The following is a 17,413-nucleotide window of genomic DNA, read 5'->3' as shown; positions in this document are numbered from 1 at the left end:
CATTCAACCAAGTAAACAGAATCATTCATTTTATTCTTCGCCTCATGGCGGTAAACATTCATTACATTGAGTTTAAAGAGACCATTATCTTGGTACCCTTTTCCTACAAATACACCAGCTTTAGTAAGGACAAACTTGTCCGATTCAAATACAAGCTTAAAACCCGCCTTACTCAACAAGGATCCCGAAACCAAGTTCTTTCGAATGTCTGGCACATGCAGCACATTCAACAATGTCATCTCTTTGCCGGAAGTCATCTTTAGTACCACTTTGCCAATTCCTACGACCTCAGACGTCGTGGAGTTTCCCATAAACAATTTCCTATCACTTACAGTAGTGTAGGATGAGAACATTTCTTTTTCAGCACATATGTGGCTAGTGGATCCGGTATCTACCCACCATTCCCTTGGATTATCCACCAAGTTGGTTTCAAACACAACTGCGGATAGATCAAGTCGTGATAGGTCTATTGGTACTTGCCTTTCTTCGATGAAATTGGCTTGCCTTGGATTCTGATTTCTGTTGTCTTTTCTTGGAAGACGACAGTCTTTGGCCATATGATTTGGTTTGCCACAGTTGTAGCAAGTTCCCTTGAACTTCTTGGCCTGCCCTCGCTTCTCATTTTGAGGGCGCTTTCTCTTGTGACTGGTGCTTGACTCTGTTAGATTGGCCTTGGCCTCGGCCTCCATTGTTCTCTTGTGCGTTTTGGCTTCAGAAGATCGGCTATCTTCCTCAATGCGAAGCCTCACAATAAGATCTTCAAGTTTCAACTCCTTGCGCTTGTGCTTAAGGTAGTTCTTGAAATCTTTCCACATCGGTGGCAATTTCTCAATGATAGCCGCCACTTGGAATGGTTCATTTATATCCATCCCCTCTGCCAATAAGTCATGAATAATAATTTGAATTTCTTGTACCTGGCTTATTACAGATTTGGCGTCCACCATTTTGAAGTCCAGAAATTTGCCTACTACGAACTTCTTTATTCCCGCATCCTCTGTTTTGTATTTCTTCTCCAAGGAGTCCCATAGTTCCTTGGCGGTCTTGACAGAGCAGTAGACACTGTAAAGAGTGTCGTCTAGTCCATTTAGAATGTAGTTGCGGCATAGAAAATCACTGTGGTTCCATGCATCCACAGCAGATCTTCGTTGGGAGTCATTATCGTCCACAGCAATGACGGGGGAGTCCTCTTTAAGGAATCGAGATAGACTCAGTGTTGTGAGGTAGAACAGCATCTTCTGCTGCCAACGTTTGAAGTCGACACCAGAAAATTTTGGAGGCTTTTCTCCATGTGCAGGGGCGGTAGAGGCAGCAACGGTAGTGAATGATGTAGTAGACATATCCAGAATAACAACAAAAAAAAATTCGTCTTGCGTTTGTTAGAGGTAGATTACCCTGGATATGTTGTAAGTCTGAAAACAAGATCAACGCAGCAACTTGGCACACGAACAAAATGCAGCAACAGCAAGATCAAGTCGAGGCAAGGAAACTCCTTTCTCCGCAAGACGAATTTGCCCGTATATAGTACTATACGTCGCAGGCAATCGTCCCCAAGATACAACGACTTCACGTCGAGAGATTGCAGCACTACAAGTCTCGAAATCAGCAAACAAAATATGTGCAGAACCTTTCAAGTAATTTTTCGAAATCTGATGCAACAATATGAGAAATGAGAAGAGAAATGCAGAAAATTCAGCAGCCTTTGCAAATGGGTTGGAGGGACTATTTATAGATGATCAATGGATGTGTTGAGGAGACATGTTTCTCCAGACGAAAAGACACCATTTTGATCAAGGGATACACTGGTTGGGCGAAAATCTGACACCACTAAAGCCAAGAGTCGCGCATGTATTCAGAATCAGTGCTGCGCGCGCAGCCGCGCGACAACACGCGCGGCCGCGCGCAGCATTCTGTCAATGCGAGACGCGCGCACAGCAAGGCGCGCGCGCCCGCGCGCCTTGCACTGTGTTTCTCGCACAGGAGGCAGTAGGGCGCGCGCGCCCGCGCGAGAAGCTGCGCGGCCGCGCGCCCTATTCTGCCCGATGCTCGGACAGGCGCGCATCCGCGCGGGATATGGCGCCCTTGCTCGCGTACCTCTGCCCAAGTATCAATTCTCGACCGAAAATTTATTCTTCAAATAAATTTGATCCAAAAAGATTAATACTTGTCAAAGACCGCACCGCACCGCACCGACCCGAGACGAGCGCGTGTGTGTTTCACCGAGACATAGCTCACTAGCGTCTTCCTCCGTCTAAAAACTTCTGGTACCCCTTGGGGCCCAAACCCATATTCAAACTTGGAGTTTATAAGGGAGACATCACTTGGCCAATTTCTCCATGTGGGACAACTCCCACTCCCTTTTCCATTTAACACTATTCATTATTCATTTATCCAACACTAATAACCCCATCAAGGCGTGAATCCGATGGACAACCTTCCTATTTTTCAAATATACAAATATCCAGAACCCAAAAAAAGCAAAATAAACAACTGAGAAACAAAAGTACAACGAGGGCAACTGAGTTAGCCCGGCCGATAAATAATCCTTCACGTGGCCGTCGAGATTATAAAGCTCCGTGCGCACCTCCATCGACACCGTAGCTTCAGGAGCACAGTTTGCGAAGAAGAGCGAGTACTCACTCGGGGAAGTGATCGGATAAGAGCCCTCGAACGAGGAACTCGGCGTCGGAGACAGATCTCGAAAAGTGAAGAGGTGGGTAATGTATTTGGATTCAAGAACGCAGAAGGAAAAAAATTGTTCTAGTTCAATGAGGACTTGAATAAGAGATTCCTCAGATAGGAGGAAGAATCCGAGGTGGGAGAGATTGGCGGACGCGCCGGGGGAATCGACGGAAACCGAGGACACCGATATGTTGACTTGACCGGTGAAGGTGAATCCGAATTTCTGGAAGAGAATCGTGGGACGAGTATCGGAAGAAATCTTTATGGTTTTAATCTCGGCGGCCATGGGCGGAAGGATGACAATGAGGGAGAATACGAGGAAGAAGAAGGATAATTTCGTCATTTGGGTACGATGGAGACGGCTGAAGGCTGCTGATGTTCGGAGGAAGGAGTTGAATGTTGCGTGCACAGGGATTTATATTCCGATAACGCCCCCAAGTCCCAAGATCGGCATCGCCAGAAGGAAGCAATGTAAGTCAACTGCGACTTCCTACGAGAAAGAGGCAAATCAACAGTATGTTTGGACTAGGAAAAAAAATAGATTTAAAATTGAAATTATATCACTTTTTGGTTAAATTTTTAAACGTAATTTGAATTTTATTTTAACTATTAAAATCGATTTATTTTGTATTAAAAAGATCTTGAATTAAAATTTTTAATATGATTTTTTTATGGGTAATTTGTAGAAAAATACATCTGTCAAAGATTAATTTAAGATTCAGTACCCAACAGTTTTTTTTTTAAATTTAGTACATGACAAAACACCAACTTAGCTTTTACTACATATTTCATGCATTTTTACATTTTTACCCTTTCAATTAATAAAAAAAGTACATAAATACTTATTTTGGTTGCACATCTTCTCTTTCCACTCATCAATCCCGATTCATTTGGATGACTTGTATATTTAATTTAAATATTTTTTATTAAAAAAAAAACAAATTCACAACTAATTGAATTTTTTGAAATACTTAGTTTTACTTATGAAATACTTAATTTCAATTTTAAAAGACTTGATTTAGTAAATGAAATACTCAGAATGTTTATTAAAAACTGGATATTCGAATATGCATTTAAAAAAAACCGCAACTAATTGAATTTTTTGAAATACTTAGTTTTACTTGTGAAATACTTAATTTCAATTTTAAAATATTTGATTTAGTAAATGAAATACTCAGAATGTGTATTAAAAACCTGGATATTCGAGTATGCATTTTAAAAAAAAACTTTACGCAACTAATTGAATTTTTTGAAATACTTAGTTTTACTTACGAAATACTTAATTTAAATTTTAAAATACTTGATTTAGTAAATGAAATACTCAGAATGTGTATTAAAAAGCTGGATATTCGAATATGCATTTAAAAAAAAATCGTAACTAACTGAATTTTTTGAAATACTTAGTTTTACTTGTGAAATACTTACTTTTAATTTTAAAACTACTTGATTTAGAAAATGAAATACTCAAAATGTGTATTAAAAACTGGATAGTCGAATATGCATTTAAAAAAAAAACAAATTCGCAACTAATTGAATTTTTGAAATACTTAGTTTTACTTATGAAATACTTAATTTTAATTTTAAAATACTCGATTTATTAAATGAAATACTCAGAATGTGTATTAAAAAGCTGGATATTCGAATATGCATTTAAAAAACAAAAACAAATTCGCAACTAATTGAATTTTTTGAAATACTTAGTTTTATTTGTGAAATACTTAATTTAAATTTTAAAATACTTGATTTAGTAAATAAAATACTCAGAATGTGTATTAAAAAGCTGGATATTCGAATATGCATTTAAAAAAAATCATAACTAACTGAATTTTTTGAAATACTTAGTTTTACTTGTGAAATACTTACTTTTAATTTTAAAACTACTTGATTTAGAAAATGAAATACTCAAAATGTGTATTAAAAACTGGATATTCGAATATGCATTTAAAAAAAAAAACAAATTCGCAACTAATTGAATTTTTGAAATACTTAGTTTTACTTATGAAATACTTAATTTTAATTTTAAAATACTTGATTTATTAAATGAAATACTCAGAATGTGTATTAAAAAGCTGGATATTCGAATATGCATTTAAAAAACAAAAACAAATTCGCAACTAATTGAATTTTTTGAAATACTTAGTTTTATTTGTGAAATACTTAATTTAAATTTTAAAATACTTGATTTAGTAAATAAAATACTCAGAATGTGTATTAAAAAGCTGGATATTCGAATATGCATTTAAAAAAAATCATAACTAACTGAATTTTTTGAAATACTTAGTTTTACTTGTGAAATACTTAATTTTAATTTTAAAATACTTGATTTAGTAAATGAAATACTCAGAATGTGTATTAAAAAGCTGGATATTCGAATATGCATTTTAAAAAAAAATTCTCAACTAATTGAATTTTTTGAAATACTTAGTTTTACTTGTGAAATAATTCATTTCAATTTTAAAATACTTGATTTTGTAAATGAAATACTCAGAATGTGTATTAAAAAACTGGATATTCGAATATGCATTTAAAAAAAAGCGCAACTAATTGAATTTTTTGAAATACTTAGTTTTACTTATGAAATATTTAATTTTAATTTTAAAATATTTGATTTAGTAAATGAAATACTTAGAATGTTGTATTAAAATACTGGATATTCGAATATGTAACGTAAGCTCACCAAATGCTCGCATTTCCTTCCAAGATACATTTAAATGACATGTTCATTTCATTTTAATATACTTGATTTGGTAAATGAGATACTTAAAATTGATAATAAAATACTGGATATTCGAATATGCATTATGATGCAATTTCAATGCAAATGAAATTTTAACAAATACATTGCTCATCACTTCTCATGAAATAAAAATAACAATTTATTTCGGTATACAAATAAAGAACTTACTTTTACTCCGGGACAAGTATGCTACTATATTTTTGTTAAAAGTAAATGCTTATTTTGATCTACAAACAACTTACTCTTACTCCACGATCAGTAATGAACTGTTTCATTTCTTTAAATGACATGAATAAGTATTCTAATGAATCTTAGTTGGAAAAACCAATCATGACTGAATTTACGTTGCATATTCGAATATCCAGTATTCTATCACATATTATGAGTATCTCATTTACCAAATCAATTATTTTAAAATTAAAATTAGGTATTTCGCAAATAAAAGTAAGTACTTCAAAATGTTCCATGTTTAGTGATCGAGCAAAACTTTCATTGTAAAATTCTTAGTGATCGAGCAAAACTTCAAAATGTTCAATGCTTAGTTGCGAATTTTTTTTAAAAAAAATAAAGAAAATATCTAAATAAAATGAACATGTCATCCAAATGCATCTTGGATAGAATGCGAGCATTTGATGAACTTACGTTGCATATTCGAATTTTCAGTATTTTAATACTCATTCTGAGTATCTCATTTACCAAATCAAGTATTTTAAAATTGAAATTAGGTATTTCGCAAGTAAAACTAAGTACTTGACAAAGTTCAATGCTTAGTTGCGAAATTATTTTTTTAACAATAAAAAAAATAATTAAATGAAATTAACATGTCATCCAAATAGATCTTGGATGGAAATGCGAGCATTTGGTGAACTTGCGTTGTATATTCGAATATCCGGTTTTTTATACACATTCTGAGTATTTCATTTACTAAATCAAGTATTTTAAAAATTAAAATTAAGTATTTCACAAGTAAAAGTAAGTATTTCAAAAAATTCAATTAGTTGCGACTTTTTTTTAAATGCATATTCGAATATCCAGTTTTTTAATATACATTCTGAGTATTTCATTTACAAAATCAAATATTTTAAAATTGAAATTAATTATTTCACAAGTAAAACTAAGTATTTCAAAAAATTCAATTAGTTGCGAATTTGTTTCTTTTAAATGCATATTTGAATATCCAGTTTTTAATACACATTATGAGTATTTCATCTACTAAATCAAGTATTTTAAAATTAAAATTAAGTATTTCACAAGTAAAACTAAGTATTTAAAAAAATCAATTAGTTGCGAATTTGTTTTTTTTAAATGCATATTCGAATATCCAGTTTTTTAATACACATTCTGAGTATTTCATTTACTAAATCAAGTATTTTAAAATGAAATGAACATGTCATCCAAATGTATCTTGGAAGGAAATGCGAGCATTTGGTGAACGTACGTTACATATTCGAATATCCAGTATTTTATTACAACATTCTAAGTATTTCATTTACCCCTCGCTAAACTACTTAATTCGTTCTACAATGATCTATGCTTTCGACGAGATTTCATATCCAATTGAACACGCCCTCTCAAGCTATGCCAAACTAATTCAACTCAGTGAAGTAATTAAATCTCTTTAATTATTTATCAAGGGTGAATTACATGTCGTTTTATTAAATCCACTAGCTTTCGACCTACTGAACTATGACTATCGACGTATATCCGACTTCATATTTATCTGTAAATTTTAAATACACGGATTAAGTTACTTGTTCCTATCACGGGATATTCTCTTGAAGAACATTGTCCGGAAATCTTCAAATCTTCGCTCTAAGCCTTTTTTCTTTTTCAAAGCTTTGTGGCTGCTGAAAAGTCCTTGAACATGTCATCCAAATGCATCTTGGATGGAAACGTGAGCACTTGGTGAATTTACGCTACATATTCAAATATCCAGTATTTTAATACTCATTATGAGTATCTCATCTACCAAATCAAGTATTTTAAAACTGAAATTAATTATTTCGCAGATAAAACTAAGTACTTGAAAAAGTTCAATAATTAGTTGCGAATTTTTTTAAAAAAAAATAAAGAAAATATATAAATAAAATGAACATGTCATCCAAATGCATCTTGGATAGAATGCGAGCATTTGGTGAACTTACGTTGCATATTCGAATTTCCAGTATTTTAATACTCATTCTGAGTATCTCATTTACCAAATCAAGTATTTTAAAATTGAAATTAGGTATTTCGCAAGTAAAACTAAGTACTTGAAAAAGTTCAATGCTTAGTTGCGAATTTGATTTTTAACAAAAAAAAATAATTAAATGAAATAAACATTTCATCCAAATGGATCTTGGATGGAAATGCGAGCATTTGGTGAACTTGCGTTGTATATTCGAATATCCAGTTTTTTTAATACAAATTCTGAGTATTTCATTTACAAAATCAAGTATTTTAAAATTGAAATTAATTATTTCACAAGTAAAACTACGTATTTCAAAAAATTCAATTAGTTGCGAATTTGTTTTTTTTTTAATGCATATTCGAATATCCAGTTTTTTAATACACATTCTGAGTATTATTTACTAAATCAAGTATTTTAAAATTAAAATTAAGTATTTCACAAGTAAAACTAAGTATTTCAAAAAATTCAATTAGTTGCGAATTTTTTTTTTTAAATGTATATTCGAATATCCAGTTTTTTAATACACATTCTGAGTATTTCATTTACTAAATCAAGTATTTTAAAATTACAATTAAGTATTTCACAAATAAAACTAAGTATTTCAAAAAATTCAATTAGTTACGAATTTATTTTTGTTTTTTAAATGCATATTCGAATATCCAGCTTTTTAATACACATTCTGAGTATTTCATTTAATAAATCAAGTATTTTAAAATTAAAATTAAGTATTTCATAAGTAAAACTAACTATTTCAAAAATTCAATTATTTGCGAATTTGTTTTTTTTTTAAATGCATATTTGAATATCCCGTTTTTAATACACATTCTGAGTATTTCATTTTCTAAATCAAGTAGTTTTAAAATTAAAAGTAGGTATTTCACAAGTAAAACTAAGTATTTCAAAAAATTCAGCTAGTTACGATTTTTTTTTTTTAAATGCATATTCGAATATCCAGCTTTTTAATACACATTCTGAGTATTATTTACTAAATCAAGTATTTTAAAATTAAAATTAAGTATTTCACAAGTAAAACTAAGTATTTCAAAAAATTCAATTAGTTGCGAATTTTTTTTTTTAAATGTATATTCGAATATCTAGTTTTTTAATACACATTCTGAGTATTTCATTTACTAAATCAAGTATTTTAAAATTACAATTAAGTATTTCACAAATAAAACTAAGTATTTCAAAAAATTCAATTAGTTACGAATTTATTTTTGTTTTTTAAATGCATATTCGAATATCCAGCTTTTTAATACACATTCTGAGTATTTCATTTAATAAATCAAGTATTTTAAAATTAAAATTAAGTATTTCATAAGTAAAACTAACTATTTCAAAAATTCAATTATTTGCGAATTTGTTTTTTTTTTTAAATGCATATTTGAATATCCCGTTTTTAATACACATTCTGAGTATTTCATTTTCTAAATCAAGTAGTTTTAAAATTAAAAGTAGGTATTTCACAAGTAAAACTAAGTATTTCAAAAAATTCAGCTAGTTACGATTTTTTTTTTTAAATGCATATTCGAATATCCAGCTTTTTAATACACATTCTGAGTATTTCATTTACTAAATCAAGTATTTTAAAATTTAAATTAAGTATTTCACAAATAAAACTAAGTATTTCAAAAAATTCAATTAGTTGCGAATTTGTTTTTGTTTTTTAAATGCATATTCGAATATCCAGCTTTTTAATACACATTCTGAGTATTTCATTTAATAAATCAAGTATTTTAAAATTAAAATTAAGTATTTCATAAGTAAAACTAAGTATTTCAAAAATTCAATTAGTTGCGAATTTGTTTTTTTTTTTAAAATGCATATTCGAATATCCAGTTTTTAATACACATTCTGAGTATTACATTTACTAAATCAAGTATTTTAAAATTGAAATTAAGTATTTTACAAGTAAAACTAAGTATTTCAAAAAATTCAATTAGTTGCGGTTTTTTTTAAATGCATATTCGAATATCTAGTTTTTAATAAACATTCTGAGTATTTCATTTACTAAATCAAGTATTTTAAAATTGAAATTAAGTATTTCATAAGTAAAACTAAGTATTTCAAAAAATTCAATTAGTTGTGAATTTGTTTTTTTTTTAATAAAAAATATTTAAATTAAATATACAAGTCATCCAAATGAATCGGGATTGATGAGTGGAAAGAGAAGATGTGCAACCAAAATAAGTATTTATATACTTTTTTTATTAATTGAAAGGGTAAAAATGTAAAAATGCATGAAATATGTAGTAAAAGCTAAGTTGGTATTTTGTCAGGTACTAAATTTCAAAAAAAAACTGTTGGGTACTGAATCTTAAATTAATCTTGTACAGATGTATTTTTCTACAAATTACCCTTTTTTTATTAACAATATTTATATAAATATTTCCATTTTTTATTAAAAAAATTATTTTGAAGCATATATAAAATATTTTTAATTAAATACTTTTGTAAATAAATGTAAAAATTATAAAGTTTATCATTAAAAATAAAATATCAAATTTTGATAAATTCAGTTTTTACTATTGAAACAACAAATTTTAATAGAAGTGTCTTATCTCTAGAATTTTTAACATAAATTATTTAAAATTGATTTTGAAATAATTTTCTCAAAAAATATATAATATAAATGTTTGTGAATTGATCATATGTATTTTGGATTTTATGGTAATTTATAAATTTTGATAAAAACATTTAAAATTTATAAATAATCTATAAAATTTATTAGTAAAAAAACTTTTATTTCTTTTCATGGCCCAAATTCTACGAAATCCAATGAAATTTTACATATTTTGCAAAAATTTCACATAGCTAAATCAAATTGCACCAAATACCTATCTCTCCATCTTTTCAAACATTAAAATTGTATTTTCAATTTCAAATCCCACTGAATTTCCTTAAATTCCATGATTCCAAACACACACTAAGGATCCTAGGGTTGAAGAAATAGCAATTAAATTCCCGTGTTTGTGGTATATTGCATTTGCATCCTCACTCTTTCAATAATATTCCGCTTCAGTCCTGATTAGATCATGTTATTATTTTTAAAACATTAGAATTTAATGTGTCGCTTAAATTCCAACCAATCAATCATTTTCTTTCACCGATAATACGTATTTTATATTCATTTTTTGATGCATGAATAATCATATTTGATACTCACGAGAAATTTAGGGTCTGATTCCAGCAAGTGTCACTAATCCAGAAGCAGGTTTCGAAATAGCCCTGACAGGGGCGGAGCTAGAAATTTGATTATACCCGGGCTAGAATATTAACCTCTAAAATCTTTTAATATTTTAAATTGATCTACCGAGCTAATATCAAATTTATCCAAAATTATTAAAAAAAATTACACATAATTTTTTTGGGAACACCCGGGCTTCACAAATGAGTGCCTCCGCCCCTGAGCCCTGAGCCTGAAATCGCGAATAAGATCGTTAGAAGTGGCCATGAGAGTGTCCTGGCGTAGCCCCTCCGACGCTCAAGTCATAGACTGAGGATGTAAAGGAGAGCAGTTAAGGGTGCTGCTGAAAAATAATAATGTGAATCCCTGAGTTATACACTCAAACCTGATATTTATAGGAGAATACCTGGACCCTTGATAAGTCTGTCTTCCATTTAGACTTGAAATGAGCCAAGAGTAGTAGACTCATCCATAAAATATGGATATTAAATGGGGATTTGTTATATGTTGTTGGTTGGACCTGTTCACATAAAAAGACTGTGTGTAAAATAAGTGGAGCTTTTTGGCGTTTGATTTGGCCCATTGATCGAAATGCTTTTGTGGTGTGAAATTTGTTTCGTAAAACTCAATAGGATCCAGAAAGATCATTTTCAGCTCTCCTTTCAATACACTGAAATTGGTAAAAGATCATCGTTTTTGAAAATTTGTTAGTTCGCTGTATTATCATATATAAATTCTTAAAATTTTTAGATTGAGACCAGGAGTTTAATGACAGATTCAAAATAAGGCACCGGTGTCGGATCACACCGATTGGATAATCATCGTGTCTGTATTTCTCTTGTAATAAGCACAGCATTTCACGGGCTGAGTCATTCCACATTTTCGCGGGCTAAATGCACGAAAATGCATGTAGAACAAGTCCAGTTAGGTAGGTTCGATGCTACATGTGGGACAGTACCCCACATGGTTTGGATGGACAAGATTTATACACATATGTGATTTAAAAAAAATTAACAGACCTCATGTATGTATGGCTAAATTTGAGCTTTTGATTCTATCATGGAGTAGTGTGTAGGATGAAATCAACCAAGGAAAACCCATTATTATTGACCAAGTCATCCAACAAAATGTTGAATTGTTAGACGACCATGATGATCCACGGTCCCAACTCCATTGACAAAAAGCATCGCGAGACAACATCAAGATACGATGAAATGCGCCGGGGCATATTTTTCCTATGAGATTTGTAAATTTGGAGATTCATTATATAATCATGAAACATTATACAATAAATATCATTATCTTTGTTTCTATAACTAATGTTATATTAATGTACTATGTAAATTATCGTTATTTCAAATATGAATATATCTACAACTAAGAGTCGTCCATGCACGTAGCTGTCGCATGTGCTCGAGTGCATTGCTAGAAAAAGGGTCTTTTGGATGTGCTCTGCAATAACCCATTTGCCCCTCCTGGAATTACATGTCAGCACTTCTGAAAATAATAAGAAGCCAATGTGTATGGGCCACGTCAAGGGATTTTTGGGAATTCACTTTTTCAAGTTTGTCAGGTGTCATGTGATCAATCGATGCGGAATAAACCAAAAGGTTGTATAAACAATGCGAAAGTGTATTGTATATAGATTTAGATATATGCATATACTGATATGTAGAACAATTACAAATTGAGTACGTCTTTTGTGAGACGGTCTCACGAATTTTTATCTGTTAGACAGGTCAATCCTACCAATATTCACAATAAAAAGTAATATTTTTAGCATAAAAAAAATAATTTTTTATGAATGACCCAAGTAAGAAATCCGTCTCATAAAATACGACCCGTAAGATCGTCTCACACAAGTTTTTGCCTTACATATTTCCCTGAGATTTTATTTTTGTTGGTTCGAATGATAATGTGTTCAAATGTCTTGAATTTGAAATCTCGCCAATGAAAAGATAAATATGGAAAAAACTTCTTGCACAATTAATGTTATTTAGCCCAAAAGTTTATCGTATACAACTGACACTGTTTGATTAGTTACATTTATAAATATTTTTCCTTAATAAATAAAGGCTAAAGAAATTTACCTAATTTTCCCCCTTATTTAAAAAACTCTCTCTTCTCCCCTCATCTAATATTCTCAATGGTTCATTTTCTCACACAAACACACACAAGCACGGGTCTGCCATTTCTCTTCCATTATGGCTATAAATCTTGCATTATATGAATGTGAAGAGGAAGACTACATAGAGATCATGGAAATGACATCTTCACCTTCGATTACCGCAAATTCTTCCCCACAAAGCCAAGAATTTGAGTTCCAAATGCCTTCCACTTCCAATAGCACACAGCCCACCATTTCCACAGCTGATGAGCTCTTCTACAATGGCAAAATCCTCCCGCTCCACCTCACTCTTCGCCGGAAAATGGTCCAAGACATCCTCCTCCACCACGACGTGGCCGCTGCCCCAGTTGAAGTTGCCAAGCAACCCTTACAAGAAGATGGTAATAACTTCACATTGCCATTGGATTCTTGCAGAGAGAGCTGCGAAATGGATCTTGATGACTGTTTATTCGAATGGCCTGTTGAATTCACCGGTTTCATCAATAATCACCCAACGAAAAGGTCTCGGTCCAAGAAACTTAAGCTGATCAAGAATTCCATTCTTGTGCAGAAGCTGAAATTTTTTTTCAATAAATCTGCTGGCGCAGTCACAAATGAGTCCTCCTGTGCCAAAGCAAATCCCAATTCAGAACCCCAAAACTTGCCGAAAACCGAGGAATGTTCGAATAAGTTAACCACTTTTGCCAAGAAAAAACCGTTTGGGTTCATTGGAAAGGATACAAATCAAACTGCAGATGCTGTAACAAAGACTAATACTGATAAAGGGGTCGAGGAAAATGTGTGCAGGAAGTCAGTTTCTGATGCCAAGAATCAAAATTCTCCGGTCGAGTTCCTATCCTCGTCGAGTTCTTCTTCTTCGGTGCTTAAAAGGAGCAGCAGCGCCACTGAGATTGAGGGTTCAATAGAGGCAGCCATTTATCACTGCAAGAATTCTCAGCAGATTTTAGACAAGTTTCTTGATTGTTACTGTATAGATTTGTAGTAGCAAGTACTTGTTAATTTAAGGCTAGCTTGTTTTTTCTTTTTTAAAATAAGATTTGTGGCAGTCTCTTGCTGATGAAATAATTGTATGTCCGAATTAAATTTCAGAGATTCTCGTCTCCTCCAAAATTATGGCACTATACATGTAATACCAACTTGCTTGATACTTCGCTGTGCTACACCAATCACTTGCCAAAGCACGACGAGCAAATATATATGATAAATAAATAATTGGAAAAAAAACATATTTTTATTTGTTTTTCACTTAATGCTAACATGAATGTTGACATCTACGACTCAAACCACTAGTAATATTGTCTGTTTTGGCTCGTAAACATCACTTTAAAATATATATGCTACTAAAAGTTGATACATGTCCACTTAAAATATTTTATAAGAGGTTAAATTTTCACGACGAAATATAGTTGTATTCTCGTAATATCTACATTCATTTTTTTACTTGAGAGGTGTAAATCAATGACGAAGAAAACAGACACTCGATGATAACATTAATAACGTGCATTTGATTCGTTGATAACGACTAAAATATTACCAAAATTGTAAAGATATTCCACATTAAAATGAATAAACCAATACATTATTAAAGTACAGAGTAGGTCTCTTGTGAGACGGTCTCACGAGTTTTTATCTGTGAGACGGGTCAACCCTACCGATATTCACAATAAAAAGTAATGCTCTTAGCACAAAAAGTAATACTTTTTCATGGATGACCCAAATAAGAGATCTATTTCACAAAATACGACCCGTGAGATCGTCTCACATAAAGGCTTTTCACCTTTTTTAGGCAGTTAGTTATAAATTTTCCTTTCTGAACTTCTGATTTTTTTATTTGATATTTTATGCTCGATTGTTTAACCATGCTATTAGAACCAAACGGGCCAAGCAAATGTTCCAAGAACTTCCATAAAAAAATATCATCAAACCATTGTTAATATTGTGAAACATGCATAAGCCTAACGTTCAACTAATTTTTCTCTCTCATTGATGTAAACATGTACACGTGTTTGGCCTCAAATCAAAACAAAAAACAAAAATCTCACATGCTTTAAAGTGACATGTTGAAGCCATTGACAATTTAACTTCTACACCAAACCAATAATTTCAATCTCAAATTTGTTCATCACAGGGCATTTTAATCTACTCCCCAAGTATATCTATGCATAATATTTTTGTTTTTTTTAAAAAATTTATCCGGGATCATGTTCGCGCAATCGGTTTTTCCTCTTCTTCTCCGCCCATTGCCCCTTCCGGTGGATGACCGTCCCCATGGCATAAAAGGGTAAGCAAAAAGAGGAGAAAAGCATGTGAAATCTTAGTGAATCGGACCCTCTTCACAAGAAAAGAGACATGAACACAGAAGTACTCGCAATGTACAGACAAGTCATATCGTGGATGCATCTAATTTTGATTGCTGAAAATGGACCAAGCATTGTTTCCTTGAGTACTTTTTTGAACACGGATTGGCAATTATTTCTTTTCCCACTTGCCAATAATATTTTCAAGAAGGGCTACATCTGAACACAATTTAGAGTTAGAAAAGGGATTAATTATTAGATAATGAAGCTTAGCTTGTTGATTGCCATGTGCCCCACTAATTTTTCTTCAAATTTACTCCTGAATTTTGGAGACATCGGAAATTAATCTTGACTTTCAATTTTGTTGGTATAAAAAAAAAATCTCAAAACTTAGCAAAAAAAAGAAAATACAAATGACAAAAAAATGTATGATTTCAGTACTGTTATTAAATATATTTACTATCTGTTGGACCTAAAAGAATTGATTACAAGATACTTGAATATTTGCACACCTAAGAAATAGTCTTATTGTTCCAGTTTGCATGTCAACAATATTTTGTCATTTTCCATTAAATATGTATCAAAACCAACAGTTAATTAATACCTTAATTATAACCATTTAAAAATTTCTCTAACAATATATTATAAATAAAAAAATTTCAAACAAATTAATAGTACCATGACCCACCCACACTTGGTAAAATTATTCAACAATTATTTTGTATCCCTAATCGCCCTGCAAAATATTAATCAAAGTTCTAAAAAAAATTTGCTGAGACTTATGGCCTGCGAGCGACAATATGGAACCAAGAGCAGTGCTAACAACTATTTATTATTATTGTTATTATTATTATTACAACATGGGGAGGAGGGGTTTGTTGTCACAGGATTTGAATCCTTACTTCTTTTATAATTTCCCAGAAAATAAGGTGATCCTACAATTGTGGATAAAAACATTCCACATCCAAGAAATTCAGAACAATCCCTTTGGACATGTTGGTTCATTGATTAGATTGTTCTTCTTGCACCCAATCTTGTCAATTTCCTATGGTAATTAAAGTGTGAGTGTATCGAACACTTTTAAAAACCCATCACGTGTATTTTCGTGGCCACCTTTAGCAATGTAGGACCAGTTAGCTAATGGAGCTTATTCTGAATATTTCAGTTTTAGGGGAAAATACAAGAAACCAGCTAGTATTTTTGTTCTTGAGCATAAAGTGTCATCAAGTCTTTGCTGTGACACCCTTCAAATTATTTGCGCTCGTTTTTATCTTGAAATTCAATTCCTTAAAAGTGAAACCAGTAATCCAGAATTACGTGCAACACATTCAAATTAACTCTATCAATGAAATGAACCCACCAAAAGAACCTATGTGAAACCGATCCGTGTAATGTTCAGGCAAGAGATTTGGAGGTTTCAGGTATGCTGCACGTGGTGGGAATGGGAGCTGCCCGGTCGGTCAATCAAAAGCTATAGCCGGAAGGGGAAATATTTTAAACCATACAACGGTTAAAATGTCATGAAGATAACTATATATCAATTGTTGGATGAGAGTAGGAAATCAACCAAAAAAGCGATTGTTGAAATTTTTAAACCTTACATCAAGCGCTATCTCTGGTTTCTATATTAGGCCACATAGAACAGTAGGACTCCCCTGTATATTATCAATATTGGAAAGTAGAAATAGGAGGAGCTAAATGAAAGAAAGGGTCAAAGTTGCTCGGTCCCAAACAACTTATTGGTACAGTAGTTCTCGTTACTGGACAAAAGAGTACGCGCCAATGACTTAACAGCGTTGTTTCGGCACTCTCGAGTCTACCCCCCCTGTTTTGTTAATCCACTCGTGTTGTATCTCCACCACGGCCAGATTCTCATGTTCAAGGGACAAAAGCGTCGATCCATACAATGAATCTATAAATTCTTGAAAGCGAATACTCAAGTGTTGATCTCACTTTACTCCCTCTTAAATAACAAACACTGCTACTTTACTGCACTTAACTTATGATTCTAAACCACACGAAGAAGGAAAAGCATTAACAGAAAACTTAAACAAGATATATGATGGTAATACAACTTATTTCATAATTACTAGGTAATAGAGTGTCAGCAAGTGATTCTGATTCTATACTAATTCTTGTTCTATTTACAATCTGAAAATTCAACCACCATCCATTTCCTTCTATTGAAAGACAACATATCACACAATATTACATA

General features: G+C 31.9%; 1 protein-coding gene across 1 annotated transcript; it reads left to right on the top strand.

The window, feature by feature from the left end:
• Positions 1–12,828: 12,828 nt before the first annotated feature.
• LOC140820475 (probable membrane-associated kinase regulator 4) lies at positions 12,829–14,010 on the top strand. The gene has a single exon (XM_073180769.1). The coding sequence runs from the start codon at positions 12,978–12,980 to the stop codon at positions 13,881–13,883; it is 906 nt and encodes a 301-aa protein (XP_073036870.1). The 5' UTR covers positions 12,829–12,977; the 3' UTR covers positions 13,884–14,010.
• Positions 14,011–17,413: the final 3,403 nt, after the last annotated feature.

The sequence above is a fragment of the Primulina eburnea genome, unplaced genomic scaffold (genome assembly GCF_022965805.1).
Source record: "Primulina eburnea isolate SZY01 unplaced genomic scaffold, ASM2296580v1 ctg1064_ERROPOS200000, whole genome shotgun sequence".
NCBI lineage: Eukaryota > Viridiplantae > Streptophyta > Magnoliopsida > Lamiales > Gesneriaceae > Primulina > Primulina eburnea.
This window is presented reverse-complemented; position numbering and strand designations above follow the sequence as displayed.